General features: G+C 36.0%; 1 protein-coding gene across 18 annotated transcripts in view; it reads right to left on the bottom strand.

The window, feature by feature from the left end:
* KDM6A (lysine demethylase 6A) overlaps positions 1-23,936 on the bottom strand; it is a 181,199-nt gene that overhangs the window by 72,939 nt on the left and 84,324 nt on the right. For all 18 annotated transcript variants that reach the window (XM_070289926.1, XM_070289933.1, XM_070289935.1 and 15 more), the window contains 3 exons: positions 23,000-23,058; positions 13,497-13,617; positions 981-1,035 (listed from right to left, as the gene is read on the bottom strand). In XM_070289926.1, the coding sequence (XP_070146027.1) occupies positions 981-1,035; positions 13,497-13,617; positions 23,000-23,058 (235 nt within the window). The remainder of the gene's footprint in view (positions 1-980; positions 1,036-13,496; positions 13,618-22,999; positions 23,059-23,936) is intronic.

Below are 23,936 nucleotides of genomic sequence, written 5' to 3'. Positions count from 1 at the left end.
TTAGATGGTTTATATAACCTGGATATAAAATTAAGGATACAAAAATAAGTTTAAAAACAATGAACACTCCATAAATTAATATATCAGTGAGTTAAATCCTTTTTCTCATTTAAGCTCATCTTAGAAATGAAAATAGTGCTGCATTTGTTACCCTTCCACCATTTGTTCTGGAAATACACTGATCAGTACTAAATCCTAAGTTTCATTGAAAGAAAACAGAATTCTTTTAAATTTTCTCAGAAAACTGCATTTAGTAGAATTATAAGGCAATTAGTCTGGTCTAGATAATGATTTAATAAACACTATATCTTATTCCATCTTATATGCAAATTTCTAGTTTTTTTTTCAGAGTCAATCATTTGCAGGCATTTTTACCACTGTGACTACTAACTCTTCACTGAACTCCTTTCTATATGCTTAAAAAAATAAAGTAATTATAGCAAACTACTGACTTTGTTAAATCTAGAATCTTTTGATTTATCTGAAATTTTCATGAAGAATGATTCTTTATACTCTAATTAATTGAAAAATCTCACCACAATCTTTATGTATGATGTTTATAATAGAAAGTCAAAATATATCCTCATCATTACCAATATTTTTAATTCACAAAGTATCAATCAGTGAATTAACACATGAATCTTTGTACACTCAGATTTCTGAAAAGACCGACAATCCTGTTTTTAACCTCCCCAAGTCATCTACAATGTAATTAATATACAGATAATCAACCCTGTTCACTAGTACAGATAATTTTAATTCAACAAACCCAGTTCACTAGCATATCTATTTTAGACACACAATGTTCACAATAAATAACTGGTCTCACATGTTCCATTTGTACAAATAGTTATGGCAACAAATATAGTTAGATTCAGCAATTCCAGGGGAAAAATTACACAGGATTCATGACTATTATTATATCTGCCATGAAATGATCTGAATATGTGCAGAAAACTATGGTACTTAATAATACTTACTTTCAGCATTGGACAAAGTGCAGGGATTACAGTCAACCAAAGCTAACTGAAAATGCTGCAAGAGAGAAAATTAATGCAGTAAAAATCAGTCATATAAGATAATTTTCAGGTATATAAGATTTAATATAATTATGAAACTATGCTATGCAAATATAACATATTATACAACCAAGTAGCATTACTTTGAACATTTATTGCTGAGAACAAATAGACTGCTGCATTATTTTCTTTGAACAGTTGAGAATAGAGATTTGGCGTGAGAATTAACTTGATATCAAGTTATCCTATGTAAATCTGTTTATATGGAAAAAAGAATCAGGTTTTTAAGTCTTCTAGTAAATAGGAACTGTTAGTTACTGAACACTTCAAATAGAACAAATAATTATTTTAAAAACTGAAAGTAAAGTTCAATGGTGTTAATGGATTAAATACCACTGCTTATCTCAAAATGATATATACATTTTTAAAAATGACTATGAGAAAATTATCATAAAGGGTAAAACTATTTGCCCTTACTGATTTTTCAGTAAGTATTGTATTTAGAGACTGTTAAAAGTATTTGAAGTATCACAAAGAATGTACCAAATAGCCATACAAAACCATCCAACATAAAACCATTGGTTTTCTAAACCTAAAGGGAGATGAGGGACTAGGGTGGGGATGGCATGACCTCATAGTTTCATTTCTAGTTATCTAAACCAGATGCAAAACAGATGTACCTACTAAGATATTAAGATATCAACTATCATAATGATCACCAACCCCTAAACCTGAAGCCACATTAGAAAATATCTAGCACACATTCTTGCAACCGATAGAAAAGAAGTGCAATTATCCTTTTAGGATATATACCCTATTATGTGTGCAGGCAATATTAAACCACTAATAATTTACAGCATCCACTTGTAATAATATTGCTTAAGCCTGTCCCCCCGACCAAAAAAAAAAACCAACAGAAACAAAAACAAAATACACGTCAAACTCAAGGCATAACGCTAATCTTTAAGATACAAATCATCATCAAGAACATTGGGTGCCGGGGACTTCTCTGGTGCTCCAGTGGTTAAGACTATGCTTCCAACGTAGGGGGCTCAGGTCTGATCTGTAGTCTGAGAACTCAGATCCCACATGCTGTGCAATATAGTCAAAAAAAACCAACAGGCATCAAGTTTATCAACACTGAACTGGCTATATAAATTTAATTAGGAAAAGGCAAACCAGTACTATAGTTAGTATGGAATATTTGAAATTAAAAAAAAAAATTTAAGGCGGGGCTTCCTTGATAGCTCAGCAGGTAAAGAATCCACCTGCAATGCAGGAAACACAGGTTTGATCCCTGAGTTAGGAAGATCCCCTAGAGAACTACTGAGAGTCCATGTGCAGCAACTGCTGAAACCTGTGAGCCCCACAGCCTGTGCTCTGCAACAAGAGAAGCCCTCACACTGCAACGAGAGGGTAGCCCCAGCTCACCGCAGCTAGAGAAAAGCCCGTGCAACAGTGAAGACCCAGTACACTCAGAAACAAATAAACAATAACAAATAAAAAAGGTTAAGTCTCTGAATTCTTCTAAAAGATATTTCCAGAAATACATATTCAAAATTTCCAAGCCTCCACAAATTTTTACCATTAAAAGTGATCAAAAGCCAAAAGTACAAAACAATTTTCTAAAAATCACCATTTCTATCCACAAGCCAAATGCCTAAAGAGTTGTCTTTTTTCAATTGCTGGAAAAACTGAAAACTGATACATATAATGACAACTTCTAGATGTAAGCCTGAAAGAAACTTAAAACTTTCTATATCAAGGGAGACAGTCATCAGCAAGCTTTTAGTACTGTATTTCAACACAGAATCAACAAAACTGCACTTGGTCAACCCTCAGTTAACAAAAACAAACAAATGTCAGTCACAAAGTACTACAATGAAACAAAGATTAGAAGGCATAATTTCATATGAACTAGTAGTTATTCACAAATGTCTGTTATATGCATGCATAATTACTGTAGCCTACATTTGCAGTACTCAATATTTAGAGGTTGTAATATTCTGAATGAGCAAGCTACTAACGAAATGACTATGACCCTTAAATATTAAATATTTAATCCATTCAATGACTTCTTCAAGAACCTATAATGTCCTTAGGACAATGAAGATACTAGGGACACAATGACAATCGAAAGTGAAAAAATATTTGCCATCTTTTACAGAATGAGAAAAAAAATCCAACATCTGAACACTTTTGAGAACTGCTTTTATTCTCCCCTGGCCTACAAAGCAGATTGCATGTCCTCAAACATCCTTTTAGTGTGCTACCATAGCAATAGAAAACAGACTATTTTAAAAAGTGAGTACTATGAAAGCAAAGCATATTTTATAACCAGTTGTTTTCCTCTAGATAAAAAGAGGCACAGCAGCCACACATTCAGATTGTACTACATTTCAAAGTCTAATCTATCCTGCCAACATTAATACTTAGATAGGACAGGGGCTTCTCTGGTGGCTCAGTGGTAAACAATCCGCCTGCCAATGCAGGAGATGCAGGTTCGATCCCTGGATTGGGAAAGAAGGAAATGGCGACCCACTCCAATATTCTTGCCTGGAAAATCCCATAGACAGAGGAGCCTGGGGGGCTACAGCCCATGGGGTCACAAAAGAAGTCAGCCAGCAACAAAACAACAACAAAAGACAGAACTTTCCTGAGTCAAAGGTTGCAAACTGACCGACCAAGAAAACCCCATTTAAGATGGCAATATTTTACTTTCACTACTCCACTGAAATCTCACAAAGAGCAGAGTGATGCGTAATTCAAATCGCCCAATCTACATTTCATCTATCAATACTGAAGGTCCTGTAATGAAATCTGGCAGTAGTAGTTCTGGACTACATAATTATTCATTGATCTTAAAATCAGCAATGAAGTCACTGATGCACCATTTCAAACCCGAAACATCATGAAATGTCAAACATGTCCAAACCACAAACCCACATAACAAAAATCACTGATACACCTCTGAGTAAACTAAAGGGAGATAAGAGACTAGGGTGGGGATGGTATGACTTCATGGTTTCATTTCTAGTGTCTAAACTGGATGCAAAATAGATGTATTTTTAACACATAAGTCAGCAAATAACTATCAACTATGATAATCAACCCCCAACCTGAAGATACCATGGTAAAATACCTAGCACCCATCCTTGCAACCAACAGAAAGAGCTAGGAAATATACCTCATACTGAAATATTGCAGTACTGAAACTGACTGCTGCTGTGTGAAATAGTTACCACCCAATAAAGGCTTCTGCAGTTCAAAGACTATTGCAAACCTCAAGGCAGAAAGCATTCTATAGAAAACTAATTTCAAAGCAAGAAGATTTTTTCCTAATGTTACAGTGATTTCCTTTTAATAGACCCTTTCTGGTCCAACTTAATAAAAGGTTCAATTCATTACAATTTCTGTTGACCTCGGTATCACCAAAGTAACTTTTCCTTTAAAAGGTTTTAACTTGTTCAAAATTTCAAAGTAACTTTTCAGTACTTTGCTTTCTATAGACTAAGGAACTAGATTTTCCTCTCTAGATAGAAATGAAAGTTGATGTAATTAACACATAAAACACCAATTTCAAGACTTTATTTCCCTTTTAAAATGTTTTACTTCTAGTTGTATAATCTGTGATTATCTTACCATCTTTTCAGTTGTAGAACCCTTCAACTATGTTCCCAAACCTGAAGATAAGCAGTGAGAAAACTTTTCATTATTGACAAGTTATGGTTGTGTGTATAAATTATTAATTTGGAGCAACGTGTGGATTCCAGATTCAATCTCAGATGTTCTCAATCAGTGGGTTGAGGACAATACCCTATGAACCAGATAAAACCCTCTACAACTTATTCCAATGCAGTCAGGGTTAAATGCCAATATTTAAAACTTGCAAATTGTGTGTTTACCCCAAAAAGCCTTCAGTTCAGTTCAGTTCAGTCGTGTCCGATTCTTTGAGACCCCATGAATCGCAGCACGCCAGGCCTCCCTGTCCATCACCAACTCCCGGAGTTCACTCAGATTCACATCCATCAAGTCAGTGATGCCATCCAGCCATCTCATCCTCTGTCGTCCCCTTCTTCTCCTGCCCTCAATCCCTCCCAGCATCAGAGTCTTTTCCAATGAGTCAACTCTTCGCATGAGGTGGCCAAAGTACCGGAGCTTCAGCTTTAGCATCATTCCTTCCAAAGAAATCCCAGGGTTGATCTCCTTCAGAATGGACTGGTTGGATCTCCCTGCAGTCCAAGGGACTCTCAGGAGTCTTCTCCAACACCACAGTTCAAAAGCATCAATTCTTCGGTGCTCAGCCTTCTTCACAGTCCAACTCTCACATCCATACATGACCACAGGAAAAACCATAGCCTTGACTAGATGGACCTCTGTTGGCAATGTCTCCGCTTTTGAATATGCTATCTAGGTTGGTCATAACTTTTCTTCCAAGGAGTAAGCGTCTTTTAATTTCATGGCTGCAGTCACCATCTGCAGTGATTTCGGAGCCCCCAAAAATAAAGTCTGACACTGTTTCCACTGTTTCCCCATCTATTTGCCATGAAGTGAGGGGACCGGATGCCATGATCTTCGTTTTCTGAATGTTGAGCTTTAAGCCAACGTTTTCACTCTCCTCTTTCACTTCAGTCTATATAGACAAGGTACGTGTAGTCAATACTGCTGTCTATTAAAGCAAATGCTGCTTGTTTGCAACCTGTTTTTACTCTACGCCAAGCACTCTGTTATGGCTATGCGTGCGTATGTTCTCAGCTACATCCAATTCTTTGGGACTTCATGGACTGTAGGCCGCTAGGCTCCTCTGTCCATGGGATTATACCAGTTAAAACATTGGGGTGGGTTGCCATTTCCTCCTCCAGGGGATCTTCCGAACACAGGGATCAAACCCGCCATCTTCTGCAGCTCCTGCATTGTTAGATTCTTTAGCACTGAGTCAGCATCTACGCAACTGAATAAAAGGCTCACTGAAATTAATGTTCTAATAAAAGTTTAAAAGACAATTCCATAGCAGAGTCTAAAAGATATAGATGAGGGAAGAAAAGAGATCCTTCAGGCTGAGGAAACAATATCTGTTTACATAGCGTTTATGAAACAGGGTTTTATGAACCATTTAAGTGGGAGAATGGAAGGTTTATCAGGTACTCTTGCAGGTCAAAGGCGAATTATTTTTTCTTTTTTTACAGATTGCCAGAATTCTGAAAGTATGAATTAAAACAACAAATTTCATTTCTAAACTAGGGAAAATGCCTTAGAATGTGATGACAATTACTTTAGGGATTTGGTCTCTGAAAATAAGATACCAAACTAAAACTGAAGTTTCAGTAGCATTTGTGAGCCATGATGCTTGGCCAAGTTGATCTGACTGAGATTCCCTAAAAGTTCCCAAACTCAGTTCTTTCATTCTCTTTGTAATTCAAGATTATTACAACAGTTTCAAGGAGGAACTCTACTGCACCAATGACTAATAGCTAATGAATCCTAGCAATCTTCACTCAAAACACAGGTTCCTTCTTTCAATAGCTAATGAATCGTAGCAATCTTCACTCAAAAAAGAGGCACCTTCTTACAAGTTTACCAATATGGTCTCTTCCAAAACTGTCTTTCACCAAAAAAAAAAAAAAAACCCCACACACCAACAGTAAGGCAAAAGACATTTTATACTGAAGATGTTCAAAATCTAATTTCCAGCCCTTCTTTTTGGCTCCAGACTTCTGTCTATACCAACATCTGATATCCCTCAGGTATTTCCAACTCAATATACTCCCCCAAATGACCCATTTCCATTTGGAGGCTTTTCATTTCCCAATCCCCAAACCTGTTGCTTTCTTTATCCCCTGCTTTATTAACAGAAAAGCAAGTCAAGTCAACAAATGGGGACTCTCTACCCACACTGAATTTGTCAATAAATAAACTCCTTTATTAAGACTCCTTAAGATCTCTAGGATGTGTTACTTTTTATCCATCCATCCATGCATCCATCCTGAGAACCAATTTTTTCTACAGATCTTGCTCACCTTTCTTCTTATAACTGTGTCCAACCTAGTTCTCAAATTTCTCCTTTTTATCACATTTTATAAAAGTACAGGGATGCAACTGATTAGAAGCTTTAAAATACTGGTTTTAGTGTATGTCAAATCTATGTACAGAAACAATCAGAATATGTATTGACTGAATTTTCAAGTTCTTTAAATCTAGTATACAATCTGTGTTCAAATCAAAATAAGACTAACATGCACACAAATAACAAAGTTAACATAATATATATTTTATAAAGGATAATGTTACAATTTGCATTGTAAAATGTTTAGAAACATAAGCTTAAAAAAATTGTGACACTGAATACACTGAATGTTTCATAAAGCTGCATTTGAAGACTGAATATTTATAACACAAATTTAAGTAGTCATCCATAAACACCAAAAAGTGTTTTTTGATTAGAAATTACTTCTTGTAGTTAAAATATATTTGAGGAGAGAAATCTGACACAGGAAACCTGGGCTTATCCCAACCACTCAGTATCAAGAAAGGATGGTTATTGAACATCCATGAGCAATCATGTCCTTTTCAAAAATGTATTTCAGGAACTGAAATTCTACTATTTATACTACTTTGCACTTACAGGTATGTAATAGAACTCGGCATAAATAAATATCAAAAGGAAAAATAAAACTGGGCAAGCAGATTCAAGTGGAGAGAGCATTAGTGGATAAATAAACCAGTGAGCAGATCACCTCATACCAGATAGATAATACACAAGCAGTGCGAAAGTGCTAAGTCACTTTCAGTCATGTCTGACTCTATGCAACCCCATGGAGGCTCCTCTATCCATGGGATTCTCTAGGCAAGAATACTGGAGTGGGTTGCCATTTCCTTCTCCAGGGGGTCTTCCTGACCCAGGGATAGAACCCGTTGTCTCTTATGTCTCCTGCACTGGCAGGTAGGTTCTTTATCACTAGCACCAGCTGGAAAGCCCCAGATAATACACAGAAAAGATTAAAAGGTAAAGTGTAAGTTGATGAACAGTAGAAAAAAGAAAGAGCAAGGAAAAGATTCCTGTCCACAAATGAGGAAAAATGGACAGAAGACACAGAGCAGTGACCATTCTCTGCCAAGACAGTGACATTATATTCGGGAGAAACCAAATTCCACTGCCAAAGTGGGAACTGGGGTGGGTGAAAAGTACAAATGTGAAACTAGCAGATAACTAGATTACAGTATAGAGATTACTGTATCGATGATACTGTACTATAAACTTTGAAGCTGCTATGAGACTGGATCTTAATTGTTCTCAAATAAAAAAAAAGATAATTATCTGGCATGACAGAGATGTTATTAGGAAATGCCACAGTGATGATGATAATGTATCAAATTGGTGGTGATGATATATGGTGATGGTGATATATGGTATGGTGATGATATAAATGTACCAAATCAACACACTGTACAAATTAAACTTACTCAAAGTTGTATGTCAATTCTATCTCAATAGAAAAGTTAAACAATTTTAAAAGCCTAAAATTTTCAAAGCACCAATTAGAAGAGTTAAGTTATTGAGCAACTGAAGGAAGCAGGCCAGGAGTGGGTATAGAGAAATAACAGCAACTTTTATTATTTTTAGACAACTGAATGAATAAAAATATGCAGTTAAAGCTTCAACAAAAAAATACTACAGATATATCTTAGAAACTTAAGGTCTGATTAAAATTAATTTAATAGCTGGTATTCAAATTCCAAGCAAATATTTTTATAATACATAGTTCATAGTATCTCAATTAAATGAAGAAAATGATTTATATGAGTAAAATAGTAAAAGACAGGAGGTATTTCACAGATTCCAAAAGTAGTTTGTAAAAGGAAATACACATCATCATGCCTTGACTTATTCTTTCCACCTTAATTTCTTAGAATAAGAAAATATAACAATAAAATTCCTTAGTCTAAAGTATATCAAATCAGATACCTGGAAATGAAGCAGTTTCTGGAGAACAGTGTTTTTCAAAAAAATAAGTAAAACGCCATTTGACTCAGAAGTTTCATGTGAGGTATGATAATAGAAGGGAGAGAGCAGAATGAACTGGCGAACAGGGGGCATCTAGAGAAAACTGCACTGTCAGTTTGTGTAGAAGAAGATGACAAATACAATCAGCCTCATCTTTTCTCCCCAATGTTTCCAGCCATCTTATGAGAGGCATTTTGTCATTTTATCGCCTCTTTCATTTCATTAAGCTATCCATTCAAGAAACACTAAGCACCTGGTATAATGCCAAGCTAACACACAAGTCTCATTTGAGTTCAACCCATTTCCTTTGAATCACCTCTTGTAATTCTCGTCTTCTTAATCCCTTCATATTATTCCCTTCAATCAGCACTTATCATCTTCAAATATCAAATTATAAGGGGACTTAGACTGGTATCCCAGTCAACTATCCACAAGTTCCCATTAAAAAAAAGCCACCTTCTTTATCTACCTTTAAAAAAAAATTGAATGCTGCCATTATTTCAGGGGAAATTAAATATCTAAATATCAGGGAGAATTTTTATATGATCTTTGTTAAATTAAAATAGATGCATTAACTGACCAAAGAATATGGGTGATACTACATCCTATTTTGCATTTATTAGCTTCATATGAAGGAAATAATTTTAATAGTCTGCCAAGATGTAAAAACTAGAAGCATCATATAAAACTACTTGTCAAAACTGGCATGCTTTTCTGAAGCAACAGTAGCACGCTGCCTCAAATACATAACAAATGTAAGCAATTATCATTAATATCATTAAAAAGTAATGAAATAAAATTCTGAATTAATTATATGGAGGTAAATAGGCAACTAATCCCACCTGAGGGTGTATTATATGAAGCAGAAAAGCCATACAGCATCACATAGAAATGTCACCCTGAAACGGACTCTGGTTCAGATAATACTAAACTAGTTAATAAACTAAGAACAGGTACCTCCATCACTCAACTAAACATATGAAATCTTTACTGACCAATTTAAAGGAAAAATCACACCACTAGTTGAAAAGTAAGTTGGGCATTAACTTCATATTTCTGAGGGTGGGCAGTATGACAAAAATACAAGTATTAAAATTTAGGACAAGAAAATGGATTTCATACAAACAATGTCTAATACTGGCCCCAAATCAGAGTTTTAGATATGGTAAAACTGAGAACTAAAATAGAAGGGCTGAAAAAACTTATTTGTCAGAGACTTTGATATATATATTGTTTAATCTTTGTAACTATCTTGTGGAGTAGGTAGTTATTCCAGTTTTACAGACAGACAGGGACTTCCCTAGTAGCTCAGTCGGTAAAGAATCTGCCTGCAACGCAGGAGACCCAGGTTTGATTCCTGGGTCGGGAAGATCCCCTGGAGAACGAAATGGCAACCCACTCCAGTATTCTTGCCTGGAGAATCCTACGGACAGGAGAGCCTGGCAGGCTATAGTCTGCAGGGTTACAAAAGTCGGACACAACTGAGCAACTAAGCACACACACACACACAGAAAGAGCATCAGAAAAGTTAGGCATCTTGCCCAAAGTCACACAATTAGTTTAGTGGCAGGGTCAAATTTTAAAACCAAATTTGCTTGCTCTGAGAGCTATTTACATGGTACCAAAACAGAATGAATCTGTTTCAGAAGTACATTTTGAGAGAAAAGTTATTACCAGAGATAGAAATAAAACAGGAGGCCCTGGAATGCATTTCATGTGTGGGTGAAAAGCAGGAATCTATTATGAAAATAAACTGCATTTTATTTAAATATTTTACCATCTAAAACATACTGTATATGTTGTATCTCTATCCCTGAGAGGGAAAGAAAATGAGGCAGAAAAGACTGGATCTGTAATGGACAGATTGTATGCACTACCCCCATAACAAAACACTCTTTTTACCCATCCCTCACTCTTCTATTCGATAGGAAAAGCATACTTAGGAAATTGAGCTCTGCTCAAAAACAGGACATAACTGATCCAAAGAATAGAACAGAATAACCAAATCTTTGATAAGGAATCACTGAGAATGGCCATGTGGTCTAATTCTGGCCAATGAGATGCAAAGTGTTCTTGAAATGATCAACAAGAAGTAAGGATCTTTGTCCTCTACAACACAATAAATCAGGTATTTACGAGTACTCACTATATGCCAGCACTATACTAAGCACCTATACTGTTATGATATAATGCTCTTCTTTATGAAATATGAAAAAGAAATCATTTCACTTTGATCACACCTGGAAACCAACCTGGAGCCAACATAAAACAAAGAAGAAAATAAACCTTTAATCAAACACTGGATCAGCTCTATCAACCAATCCTCAAGGCTGGACTTTACATTACTGAGCTATTTTTTTGGTTGTCACTTTAACCACCTTCAGTTGGGAGTTTTCTGAGGTTGCAGCCCAAAGCATCTATACGAACACACTGTGCTAGGAAACAACTTCATGGAGTAGAAAAAGTCACCAGAGGCTCCATATCCATCCATATGAAGGTAAAGTACTAGACAGTCCACTGAAGGAAACTCGGAGGCTACCTACGGGGAATGGGCCATATCATTCCTGCTGATTCCTACCTCCATTTACACTAAATGTTAAGCACTTACAGTAATATACTGAAATACATCTTCAACTATGAATGTTGCCTAAAATTCTCCTGCAAATAGACAAGGAATACTGGAGAGAGAAGCCTTAAAAAGCCAATGCCAAGATGAGATAAAAATTAAATGAAACCTCATTTCATTGAAGAAAAATAGCAGGAACTCCTGAAATTCACTTCTATGTTCATAAAAAAGAAACAAACATCAGAATGGTATCATGTATTTTAAATAAATGGAAGAAAGGCTCCAAACAGCCCACCTGAACAAATGAAAAGTTGTATACAGGAAGGTTTCTGTTGAACATGAGTAAGCAAGAACACTTTGAATTAGTCATGGAACACTGCCCAACAGTTTCCCCTGATTAAAGGGGATTTTAAACATTGCCACCTTCATGGAAAGAGAGCTTTGCATCCATAAAATTGTTTAAGTTACCACTGTACTCATATTCAGAGACAGCCACATACCATAATTTGGGACATATCTGATTACTTTTTTCCACTCAAATATATTTCCTAAGCAACATTTATCAAACTGCTACCAAAAACACTTCTGCAACACACAATATGCATACTGTGACAGTTCTGTAAAACACTCAAGTTTATTTTGTATTATAAGTCATTTTAATAATCTGGTTTGCTAGTATACACTGCGACTGTCCAACACGAGGTCAAAATATGCAAGGTGGAATATCTGAACTTGTTTTCCATTTCAAGTCCACTCATATGCCAAAATACAGTTTGAGACAGGCTGCTCTAAGCTTGAAGAACACTGATTAACTTCTCCACGTTACTTACATTTGCCCTAGGGCCTATTCCTCAAACTGTACTCACCTTTGACAAATGTGTGATCTGAATACTTTCACAATCTACTTATTTTAGTGTTTTAGGGTGTATACCTCTCTTTCATACCAACAGCACTATTCTGTATAAACTCATGAAAGACAGAAACGGTATTTGTTAAAGTGTCTACTTTACAACTCTAGAGCAATTAGGCATTCCTAAGTAATTTTTTAAAATTTCAGTAGTTCCCTATTAGTGAATTCAAATTACAACCTACTGTAAAGCATTATCTTTCTTTATCTCCCTCCTGACCCTTCAGAATGAAGATAGCATACAATGGAGATATATAGAACATGGCAACAACCATCATAGCCATAAACTCACAAAAAATTAAGCTTTTCCTAGAACTTCTAATCCTTTCAAAAATCAATACTTTTGTCAAGCAGGGAAGCACTATTTTCATGAAAAGCCCAGTAATACCTAAAGTTATGGCATAAATAGCACAGGAAACTCAATGAAAAACTTGAGAAATGTTAAAATCTACAGAAAGTAAAGTATTTAAGCAACGACGTGCTATTTTGCCCAACGTTTATTCTCACAAACTAGCAGCTGAAATGACTACCAAAGAACACACTTTTTTAAAAATAATTTAAGATATGAGACATGCTCTGTTGGCCTAGTGACACCTAGTGAGACCCATACAAGTTAAATGGTCAAAAGATGGGGTCACAGATACAGAATCACTGAGCAGCTGGTTCTGACCCATTACCAACAGTGGAGTGATTCAGATGTTCAAATCGAGGTTGAAACCTTCACCCTTTCCTGATGATGGACCACAATTTAAACTTTAAAAGAAAAAGTTTACTGATATAATTACTTGCTTATGTCTTAGCATCATAACTACTTTGTACTCCGAAATCCAAACATATGCATCTTCCAGTTCATAGCTGATAAAAGTTCTTTCATCTAAATTTTCAAGTTTTCTTTTGAAGTACCAATACAAATTGCAACATTTCTCAATGTTCTATTTGACAACCCCCCTCAAAAGCACAAAAAATGAAACACTGTATCTTTGATAAAATCCAACAACCTACCTTTAAACTAGACTCATAGTCTGTGTTCACTTTGAACATAAGCCCAAGCCGTAAATGAATTTCCTTGGCTCGACAAAAGCTGGGATCAACATAAAGCACCTCTTGAAATGCTTTAATTGCCCTGAAAGAACATAGACAAAAAACATCTTTACTTTTTAACAATTACATGAATTTTTGCATGGTAACACGGTAAATTTCTGTTTTATGCAATTCTGTTTTAAAGGAAATGCCAGTTTTATAAAAATGATGTCAATGGATAGCTTAAAAAAAAAAAGACTGGGAAGGGGTTCTTGGGTTTTTTATGTAAGTGAAAGTGTATAATATAAAAAGAAAAAAGGAAGATGAGTTGAATTAATTCTTATTCACATAATATTTTATGGCTTAATAAAATTCTCAATGTTAATAACTGATTTCACTGTTTCTGGAATTTCCTAAGGGACAGAGGATAGAGCAGGTAGATAGTTTTGTTTTTAAGGGAGATTAATCTTGTTTCTAGTCTATTCCATAAAATGAAGTCTTCTTTTTTGAAACTTTTTATTTCTTTCATATTTAGGTTTGTGATCCATCTGTACTTTATTTTTTATATAATGTTTTCATCTTTTTCTATACAAATATTTGATAGCCCCTACATGATACATAGAAAAGACCATCCTTACCATAGCTCTACAGAGCCACATTGTTCTAAATCAAATGTCCACATCAAACATCTTGATCTGTTTCTGGGCTCTCTGTCACTTGATGTGTTTTTACCCCAAATTCACATTTTATCATAAAAAGTCTTAATGAACAGTAAAACTTAATACAAGGATGAAGGAGGAACACTTTTCACTGAATACATTTTTATATCATTTAATTTGATCACATGAATGTTACTATGTACTTATAAATGAAATTAAAATCTTGACAAAGTATGTCTAATTTGAATTTTGAAAATTATAGTATCAGATATACAGTATTTTAGGCATCATTTTATGAGTTGTGTTCCCCCAACATACACACACGCTCTCTCACAGGAACATGAATCATAAATCATCTCTCTCTACATGATTTAATGCTAATCTCAAGTACAGGCTAATAAATGCTTTGCAAAGCTTTTTTATCAACTATTCATTGCTTTTATTGAATCTTAAAGGAGGCTACCTGGAATCTTAGATAATTCCAAAATAAAAGTCAATCTTTTATATAAAACTTCAAAATATAATACCATATAATAGAGCAAAACAATATGCCCTATGTCTTTAAGCAACTTTATTTTGACTTGTATACTATCTATTCCACCTCCAGAAAAGCTGTGTATTTAATATTAAGGGTTCTAAACACTAATATTTATTGTGAGGAGTGGGGGCAATAGGTCTGGTATCAGATACCTTTGCTGTTAAGCTGCTATGTCACTTCAGTCGTGTCCAACTCTGTGGACTCCATAGACGGCAGCCCACCAGGCTCCCCTGTCCCTGGGATTCTCCAAGCAAGAACACTGGAGTGGGCTGCCATTTCCTTCTCCAATGTATGAAAGTGAAAAGTGAAAGTGAAGTCACTCAGTCATGTTCGACCCTCAGCGACCCCCCCATGGACTACAGCCTACCAGGCTCTTCCATCCATGGGATAAATTTTTTTTTTTACATCTGGTTAAATAATTTCTGCCTGAAAAAGAGTTCAGCATCTCTGTGTTATACGGCATTTCAAATGGGTTGGGTTATTTATGTATTTTGCTATCTAGTGTGTATAGACAGAAGAGAGGAGTCAAAGACATGGTATGAAAGAATTTATGTAAAAATTCAAAGAAAATTACCTTTCTTATTCAAAGGTGGCTTCCTGCTCCTCTCAATCAGACTTCAAGATACTCATCTGCATACTAAGAGGGTCTCTGTACTTTTCTCAAACCTTTCTAATAAGAGAAGGTGCAGCTTCAGCCTCTGTATTCTCTTGGTCATGTCTAGAGGCACCTTTTTCTAATAGAATAGATTGTGTGCTCAAGCAAGTGCATGTGTGTGTGTGTGTGTGTGCCTGTGAGAGAGCTTGTGTGTATGCTGGGGGAACACAACTCACATGTTGGGGGAGGGGCATAAAAAGGTTAGGAGAAGAATAACTGCAGCAGTAAATGATACCAATTAAAAGGTAAGATGTGACTGGGAACAGGAATTCAGCAGCTTTTGGAAGCTTCTGGGTCGGGAAGATCCGCTGGAGAAGGGATAGGCTACCCACTCGAGTATTCTTGGGCTTCCCTTGTGGCTCAGCTGGTAAAGAAATCACCTGCAATGCAGGAGAGACCTGGGTTCAATCCCTGGGTTGGGAAGACCCGCTGGAGAAGGGAAAGGCTACCCACTCCAGTATTCTGGCCTTGAGAATTCCATGGAGGTCACAAAGTGTCAGACACTACTGAGAGACTTTCACTTTCACTTCAGGGCAATAGTAATTTTTTATTTCTCAACCCAAGGGACAGTTCTGTTCATTTTTATAAGTAACATGTAAAGATGTATAGTTAAATGTGTGCAATTTTAAGCATATTTTATAACAATAATAATAATAAATGCTTCATAAAATCCTAATTAACCTTATGATATGGGTCAGAGAACTCCTATGGAATGGGTCAGAACTAAGCAATGTGCACACATGCTAATTAAAAATCCAGGCAGGAGAGACTGGATATATGTGTGTATATGTATATATATATATACATACACACATACACACACACACACACTGTACAGATGAAACTGACACAACCTTATAAACTATAGTCCAGTAAAAATTTAAAAAAGCAAAACAAACAAAAACACCCCACCCCACCCCCCCAAAATACCAAGGCAGGCCTGAGACATATACATGAAAGAAGGAGAATGGAAGTGGAAGGCAGCAAAGGATAAAAGGATTAAAGGAGAAAAAGAAGATAGGAAGAAAAACAGTCCAAGAAAGGATGTATGCGAAAGGGAAGAATGAAAACACAAAGCATCAATAGCAACCCTTCAGGAAAAATATTTCCTACTCTATCTCAGTTTCTATTTCCACCCTTTGTCCAACATTTGATAAATGTGTTTTATTTCATACATGCCTTTAGTTCTTAGTTTGAAATGTTACACGTGTGTAACTACAAAGAAACATAGGTTTTTTTTAACAAGTTCCCTATATAGGTTAATATACTGGGAATTTTTTTTTTTTAATTAACCTATCAGCAAAAACACATGTTCCAATATACTAGTCGGGGCTACACCTTACTGCTCTTTAAGGACTATTACGAGTGCCTATGACAAGGTTGAACAATATATATCTATTCGTCAAGTTCTCCACATTGTTTCCAAGTTTCCCTCGAATTCAACACTTAATCTTCAATATCTCATTAGCAGATAACTGAAACAGACTCCTTAAAGACTCTCCTTGCTCTGCTCTGGCTTACCTATGCTTCTTCAAATATGTGGCTCCTCTGACTGCCTACTAATAACCATGATACTCAAGTCAAATCTCCATGTAGCATTTAAGGTCTGTGAGCAGTTATACCCACTCCCAGTCATGCCTTAACACTGCTCCTCTTCAAATGTGAGCTGGCACATCTCAGGAACTCCTTCATGCAAATATTAACCCTCTTGCTTTCACTGCTTCTCCTGAGGATAGTCTCCTGACCTGAAATATTTTCATTCTTCTGCTTCACTCTAAATCCAATATTACCTTTAAGATTCACCACCCGAACTTAATACCTTTTTTTTTTCGCTTAGTATTAACCAGCAGTCAGGGCCACTCTATAAATCAAATCATTTTATTCTCTACTTACCAGTATACTATCTCCAGTTTTTCCAAGTGGTCTATTCCCTGAGGTCTACATTCCTCTTTTATTTTCAAATACTCTACACATTACAGGAAAATGTCTAGTATCTGTTTACTGGTGTCATCACTTTCATAGTTGGCAAACTGGACTTGTTGAGAGGGTGGGAAGGGATGTTCCATAGTCTCTTTACTGATTAGAGTTCCCCTGAGCTAACAAAATAGATCTAAGTTCATTTTCATTTCCTTTTCTGAACTTTTCCCATCTTTCTCTCCTATGTGTTGCTTCCACCCCTTGGGGGTGAGAGAAGAAACAGAAAAAAGAATGTGTGTGTGTGTGTTAGGAGGGGGAGAGTGCTGTGTGGAGAAAACAGGTACAACTCAGACTAATTTTGGTCATCATTTTAATACACTCATATCTCACCAAACCATATGCAACCAGAACATGGTCTCTGTAGTACAAGCTCGACTAAACCACCAACACATACAAATTCTGCTGACATCAGTATTCTGATCAACAGACAATTTCAGAACATGAGAAATCGCTACTTAAAACCATAAAATACTGTTAATGATATAATGCTTAGTAAGGCTTACAATTTTCAAATATTAAAGCATAATCTCTACTGAAATAAAAGTACATATTGCTATACATAACTATCCATGCATTTTTCTTAAAATCTAAAAATGTTTTTTAATCACCATAATTATAACTATAGATTTTCAGTTTAAAATTTTACACTTAATGTTAGACACTAACAATTTTTTAAAGAAAATGATAAAAAATTAAAACCTTAATAGCACTACCTACAAAAAACATACACACTGACTATATTTTAAAGCAATGTTCATTTTTAATAAGGTTTCTAGAAAGTCATTTTTCAAAAAGCCTCCTTTAGAACTTTACCAAACTATAGAAAAATAATGATATTAAGTAAACATCCTGGCACAGTATGAGCACATTTAAAGAGACAAAATAAAACTTTTAAGTTCCCTGGAGCTAATAAAGGTGAATCTAGAGATTTCCCTCAGGTATATCTGACGGGATAAAGGAAGTAATTTCACAAGTTTTCATACTAATAAAAGAGAGAATACTTTAGCTCTGTATCAGTAATAACACATTCACAAAACAAATTAATACTTCCATACACACACACACACACACTTAGGAAATTTAGATGTTCCTTCTAAATGAGACAAATAGTAAGATTTGATGAAGAACTCAGAGACAGGTAAGATATTTAAAGGTAGAGATGGAAAGAGAAGGCAGACCAAACAAAGTAAATGGTATAAAACAAGTTACATGGGTAAAAAATACTCAAGACATTTTCAGCAAAATGTTAATACAGTAGTGACTCACACAAAGAATATATTTAGGGGAACAATAAGGGTAGAAAGATTATCTGAGGTTGAAACAGAGAGGATCTTAAATGTGAGGCTAAGTTAGAAGTATCATATACTGGTTTATTCACATTGACATTTGCTAATGTATTACCTCTTGGGTCTTTTGCCCTCTTCAGCCAACTTCATTTCATCACTGCAGACAGTGGGATTTTTTTCTCCTCTCCAGTGTGAAATTTATGTTTTTATTCATAATTTCCCTGAGGCTTAATCAGTCGAAACCCTTCCAAATTCTCTCTGGCAATCTATATGTCACTGGTAAGCATCATTTTACCAAAACTACCTTATTTATCTGCTAGTTTTTTCCAAAACAGAAGCAAACAGAATAAATTGAACATACATTAACATCGACTGCTTTATTTTAATAGAAATATACTTAAACTCTGGTCTAAGAGAATTAGTTTGCATAATGATAGCTCAGAAAACATATATTAAATATTAAGTTTTTGCCTGACTCCATGTTAAACAAGCCTCAAGGTCAATGGTGGTTATCTAAAATACATTAGGTTTATTTATGTTTATGTTTGCACTCAAAGCAGTGACTTTACAAGGCAAGCAAAGATTCCTATACCCTTAAGAACACTTCGTAACTGGTACAAATAATTGGTACACTTGTAATTGGAAATGAGTCCTGGAGAAAATTCACTTGTAACGTGTTAACATCTCCGTCTTTTTGAACTCACCTCCATCTCATTACCCTACTCCTTGCTAATGTCAACATAATAATCATCACTACATTTCCTTACCAGGCCTTATTAATCAGATTTAGGAAGCTAATTTCCAAAATCCTCTGCCTCTGGCAAAGAATTATGTAGCTGTTAGATTTGCTACCATAAGATCATTCTGATATTGATCAGTGGGGATACAAAAGGTTACAAGCTAAAGAAAGAGGAATGGTAGGATTTTCAAGGGGGTATATTCAGAAATATGGCTACAAGTTATAATAATTTACTACTGTACATGGTTCAATTTTTTTCACTCAAAGATATGTTTCTTATTATAAAGGCAAGGAAAAGCTCAGTTCAAGGTACCCTTAGCAATTTGCCACCCTCATGAAGTGAAGGCATGGGCATAAACATGGAAAGGAATGGCTTTATAGATGCTGGTTCTAGCTCTCTGCTGCATGTATTTTACTTTGGGCTTCTATGGCTTCCTTTCTTCTGCTGGATATATAATTTTTAAGTCTGGTCACAAGTTACTGTGTATGATAATAGTAAAATTAAATAATTATGATAAATCTACTGAGAATTTAACAGTTGCTCTGTTTCTGACATTGGGCTCCTCAAACTGAAAGTAGAAAAACTGACCAAGTTATTGAATTGACTCAAGAGGCTAACATCAACTCAAAAAGAAAAAAAGGGGGGGGGGGGCGGCGGGTGCAACATAATAGGGCAAGAAACAAGACAGAGTAACAAGATAAAACCCATAGTTGATAAAAGTGCTCTTAGTAATTTATTAGGTCACTATCACCAATTTCAACACACATGTTGGTTGCATGCTTTCTTCTCAAATACTTAATCTAATTAAATACCAACAGACATCACTTCCAAATATTAAATTCTACTTAAATTATAAATGTTCCAGAGCTAGACCATTCTGAGCTAACAATACAAAAAAGGCATGCCATACCTTTCTCTGCAAATATTTTTTCAACAAATGCCAAAGCACTTAAGTGTGTGTGTGGGGGCGGCTGCTCCCAGAAATTAATAGCTACCTATAAATAAAACAAACAAAAAAATCCCCACACAAATTTAGTCTTAACCTAGGAAGTTCCGATCCATTAAGGCTATACTCTAAAACTCTCACCAAGCACCTACTCCAAGCTTTCTAATTTTGTGGCTGTTCAAGTTACAATCAAGTAAGTAAAAGCAAAATTGGGGGCAGTCTGTGAAAGAACATTTGATGAGGAAAACAGAAAATATACATCCATGAAGGATTAAGAGAGAGTGTGAATGACTTCCTTGGTGGTCTAGCAGTTAACAATTCACCACATCCCTGAGCAGCTAAGCCCTCACACCACAACCACTGAGCACATGTGCCACAAGCAGAGAGCCTGTGTGCTGCAACTAAGACCCAAGCAGACAAAGTAAATAAAGAAAAACTTTACAAAAGAGACAGCAGGGTGAGATGTATCACTTCAGGGAGCAGCTAGAGCTGAAACTTAAGACAGGAGAAAATGGTAACCAGGACAGGATCAACAAAACACAAGGCACTTAGTAATTCAGAGATTGTATCATTGTTACATAGTTTCATTAAGGCAACTGAAGGACACAGAAATCATATGCAGATAAAGAATCAAAGATACAGTTTTCCACACTACAAGCCCCCTAACTTGACATGGTCACACACTTTTTAATGCAATCCAATTTTGAACTGATGATGCTTTCACCTCACTATTAATTTTATGCTTTTATATGTGATCTACAGAGTTCACAAGTTATCACAGGTAGGTGAAAACTAACTCGTGTGAGGTATACCTGTCCATTTCTAAAAGTGTAGTGTTCCTTGCCTTGAGTTTCACCTAAATTATTTCTGGCTGGCCATAAAGACTGTACAAATACGCCCAGAAGAACAATTATAAATACTGATTAAAAATAATGACCTATCAATCTTCAAACTTGTAGACAGACTACAATAGACAAAATAATTAGAGTGGGAAATCTGAGCATAAGCTTGCTTCTGCAACCAATTACATAATACTGAGTTACACACACACACATCTTGTTTTCTTCACCTACAAAATTAAGGGAGAAAACTAATTAATCTCTAAGGCCATTTCTGGTTCTAAAAGTCTTCTATAAATAGGATCTTTAAGAACCTAAGAGATTTTAAAACACTCCTCATCTACTCTTGATGATACATGATACACTGCGTACAAGTTAGGAGGCTTAAATTTTAGATTGTTCTACAACAATGTATAATTTAGAAGAAAAATATTACAAAACTTCTTTATAAAGACCAATTACAGCTTTGTAAAGTTTACCATGAAAATGAATAATTTGAATGATTATAATACTCTATCCATACAGATGTTCTCTAACAATGCAGTGATTCCACTGATAATCAAAAACCAACAGGACCAAAACCAAAGAGGAAAGAAAAGGCATCTGGGAAAAGTGATTATGTTTGAAGTTTCCTCTTTAGAGCAATCATATCACATCATTGCCAATGCACATTAAAAGCTCTGTAATAAATATCCATGGTGCCCATCAGGTATATGACAGGGTTATAACCTTTGGTAAAAATGTTCCTCTGGACTTCCGCAGCACTCACTCAAGCTTAAGATTATGCAGACTAGAAAGGACTCTGACAAAGTTGAATAAATTTCCAAAAAAACACAAAAATCTACATAGGGCTTTACAGTTTACAAAACGTACATTATCTCATTTGATTATCAAAACTCTATTAGAGTAGAAAAGACAATTAACTGCGATGTACCTAACACACACACACGAGCAAACAGATCAAACTAAAAGTGCTGAGATAGAATACCAATCTGTCAACTATGTTCTTTCCACTAGAGAATGCTACTGTCTTGTCTGGTAAACAGAAAAACAACAAGGGGGCAAAGGCCATAGTAACAGGATCCGATATACTTTACAGTTTATAAAATCTTACATGTCTATTAATGTCTGACTCTGAAGGTGGTACCATTATTACTATTTTACAGAAGAGAGAATTGAGAGTTTAAAATCTAGTCCCTAGCTACTAGAAATTGGAAAGTAGAGTCGGACACGACTGAGCAACTTCACTTTCACCTTTCACTTTCATGAATTGGAGAAGGAAATGGCAACCCAACTCCAGTGTTCTTGGCTGGAGAACCCCAGGAATGGGGGAGCCTCGGAGGATGCCGTCTATGGGGTCGCACAGAGTCGGACACGACTGAAGTGACTTAGCAGCAGCAGCAGTGTATGTACATGTGCATGTGCGTTTTGGTGAAGGAGGAGGGGAAGGAGCAGTCAATATGTCTAAAAGTCTGAAAAGCAAATACTGGTCATCATACATCACTCACCCACAAACCTTGAAAACAAAGAGCACAATCATTCCCCTGTTCAAATAACCTGGGAACCACCAGGTATAATAAGTATTATAGAAATTCCAAAGGCTTTCTAATGTAAGTGTTCTTTATACCAGATTCTTTTAGGAACATATACATTTTGAATTATCTAAGGTGGGTCAATATCTCTAAAGGAACAAAGTAATAATTCCAAGAGATTATTGGAAAGTGTAGGCTTATTGATATTAAAATATTTTGTATTTATTACACATACATACACACACAAACAAAAAAATGCAAACAAAAGCTATACACTAGAAACAACTGAGTTACTAGTTTCACATTAACTTACCACTGAAATGCATTGTAATGGAAGTAGACCAAACCAAGACCATATAAAAAGGCAGCATTCTGAAAAGAAAGGGAAAAGAGACTTTTCAGAAAAGCATTTATGTCTAATACATATGTTATTATTATAAATTATAATAACCACGATGTTTTAAGTTATTAACACTCTATCCTGCATTATAATATATTTACAATATATCTTTAAAACACCAAAATAGCTTAAGAGTCAACAGATAGCACAGAATCCAATCAACTTGGACAGATCCTGTGGTTTCTTTTCAATCAAACTTGTCCTGAAGTAAAATTCTGCCAGCAACATATAGATGGCCAATGGACATATGAAAAGATGCTCAACATCACTAATTATTAGAGAAATGCAAATCAAAACTACAATTAGGTATCACCTCACACCAGTCAGAATGCTGCTGCTGCTAAGTCGCTTCAGTCGTGTCCGACTCTGTGCGACCCCAGAGACGGCAGCCCACCAGGCTCCCCGTCCCTGGGATTCTCCAGGCAAGAACACTGGAGTGGGTGGCCACTTCCTTCTCCAATTCATGAAAGTGAAAAGTGAAAGTGAAGTCGCTCAGTCGTGTCCAACTCTTCCAGACCCCATGGACTGTAGCCTACCAGGCTCCTCCTTCCATGGGATTTTCCAGGCAATAGCCTACCAGGCTCCTCCTTCCATGGGATTTTCCAGGCAAGAGTACTGGAGTGGGCCAGTCAGAATGGCCATCATTCAGTCAGTTCAGCTCAGTCACTCAGTCGAATCTGACTCTTTGTGACCCCATGAATCGCAGCACGCCAGGCCTCCCTGTCCATCACCAACTCCCGGAGTTCACTCAGACTCATGTCCATCGAGTCGGTGATGCCATCCAGCCATCTCAGCCTCTCGTCCCCTTCTCCTCCTGCCCTCAATCCCTCCCAGCATCAGAGTCTTTTCC

The sequence above is a fragment of the Ovis canadensis genome, chromosome X (assembly GCF_042477335.2).
Source record: "Ovis canadensis isolate MfBH-ARS-UI-01 breed Bighorn chromosome X, ARS-UI_OviCan_v2, whole genome shotgun sequence".
NCBI lineage: Eukaryota > Metazoa > Chordata > Mammalia > Artiodactyla > Bovidae > Ovis > Ovis canadensis.
Note: the sequence above shows the minus strand (reverse complement) of the source record. Positions and strands in the feature narration are given on the sequence as shown.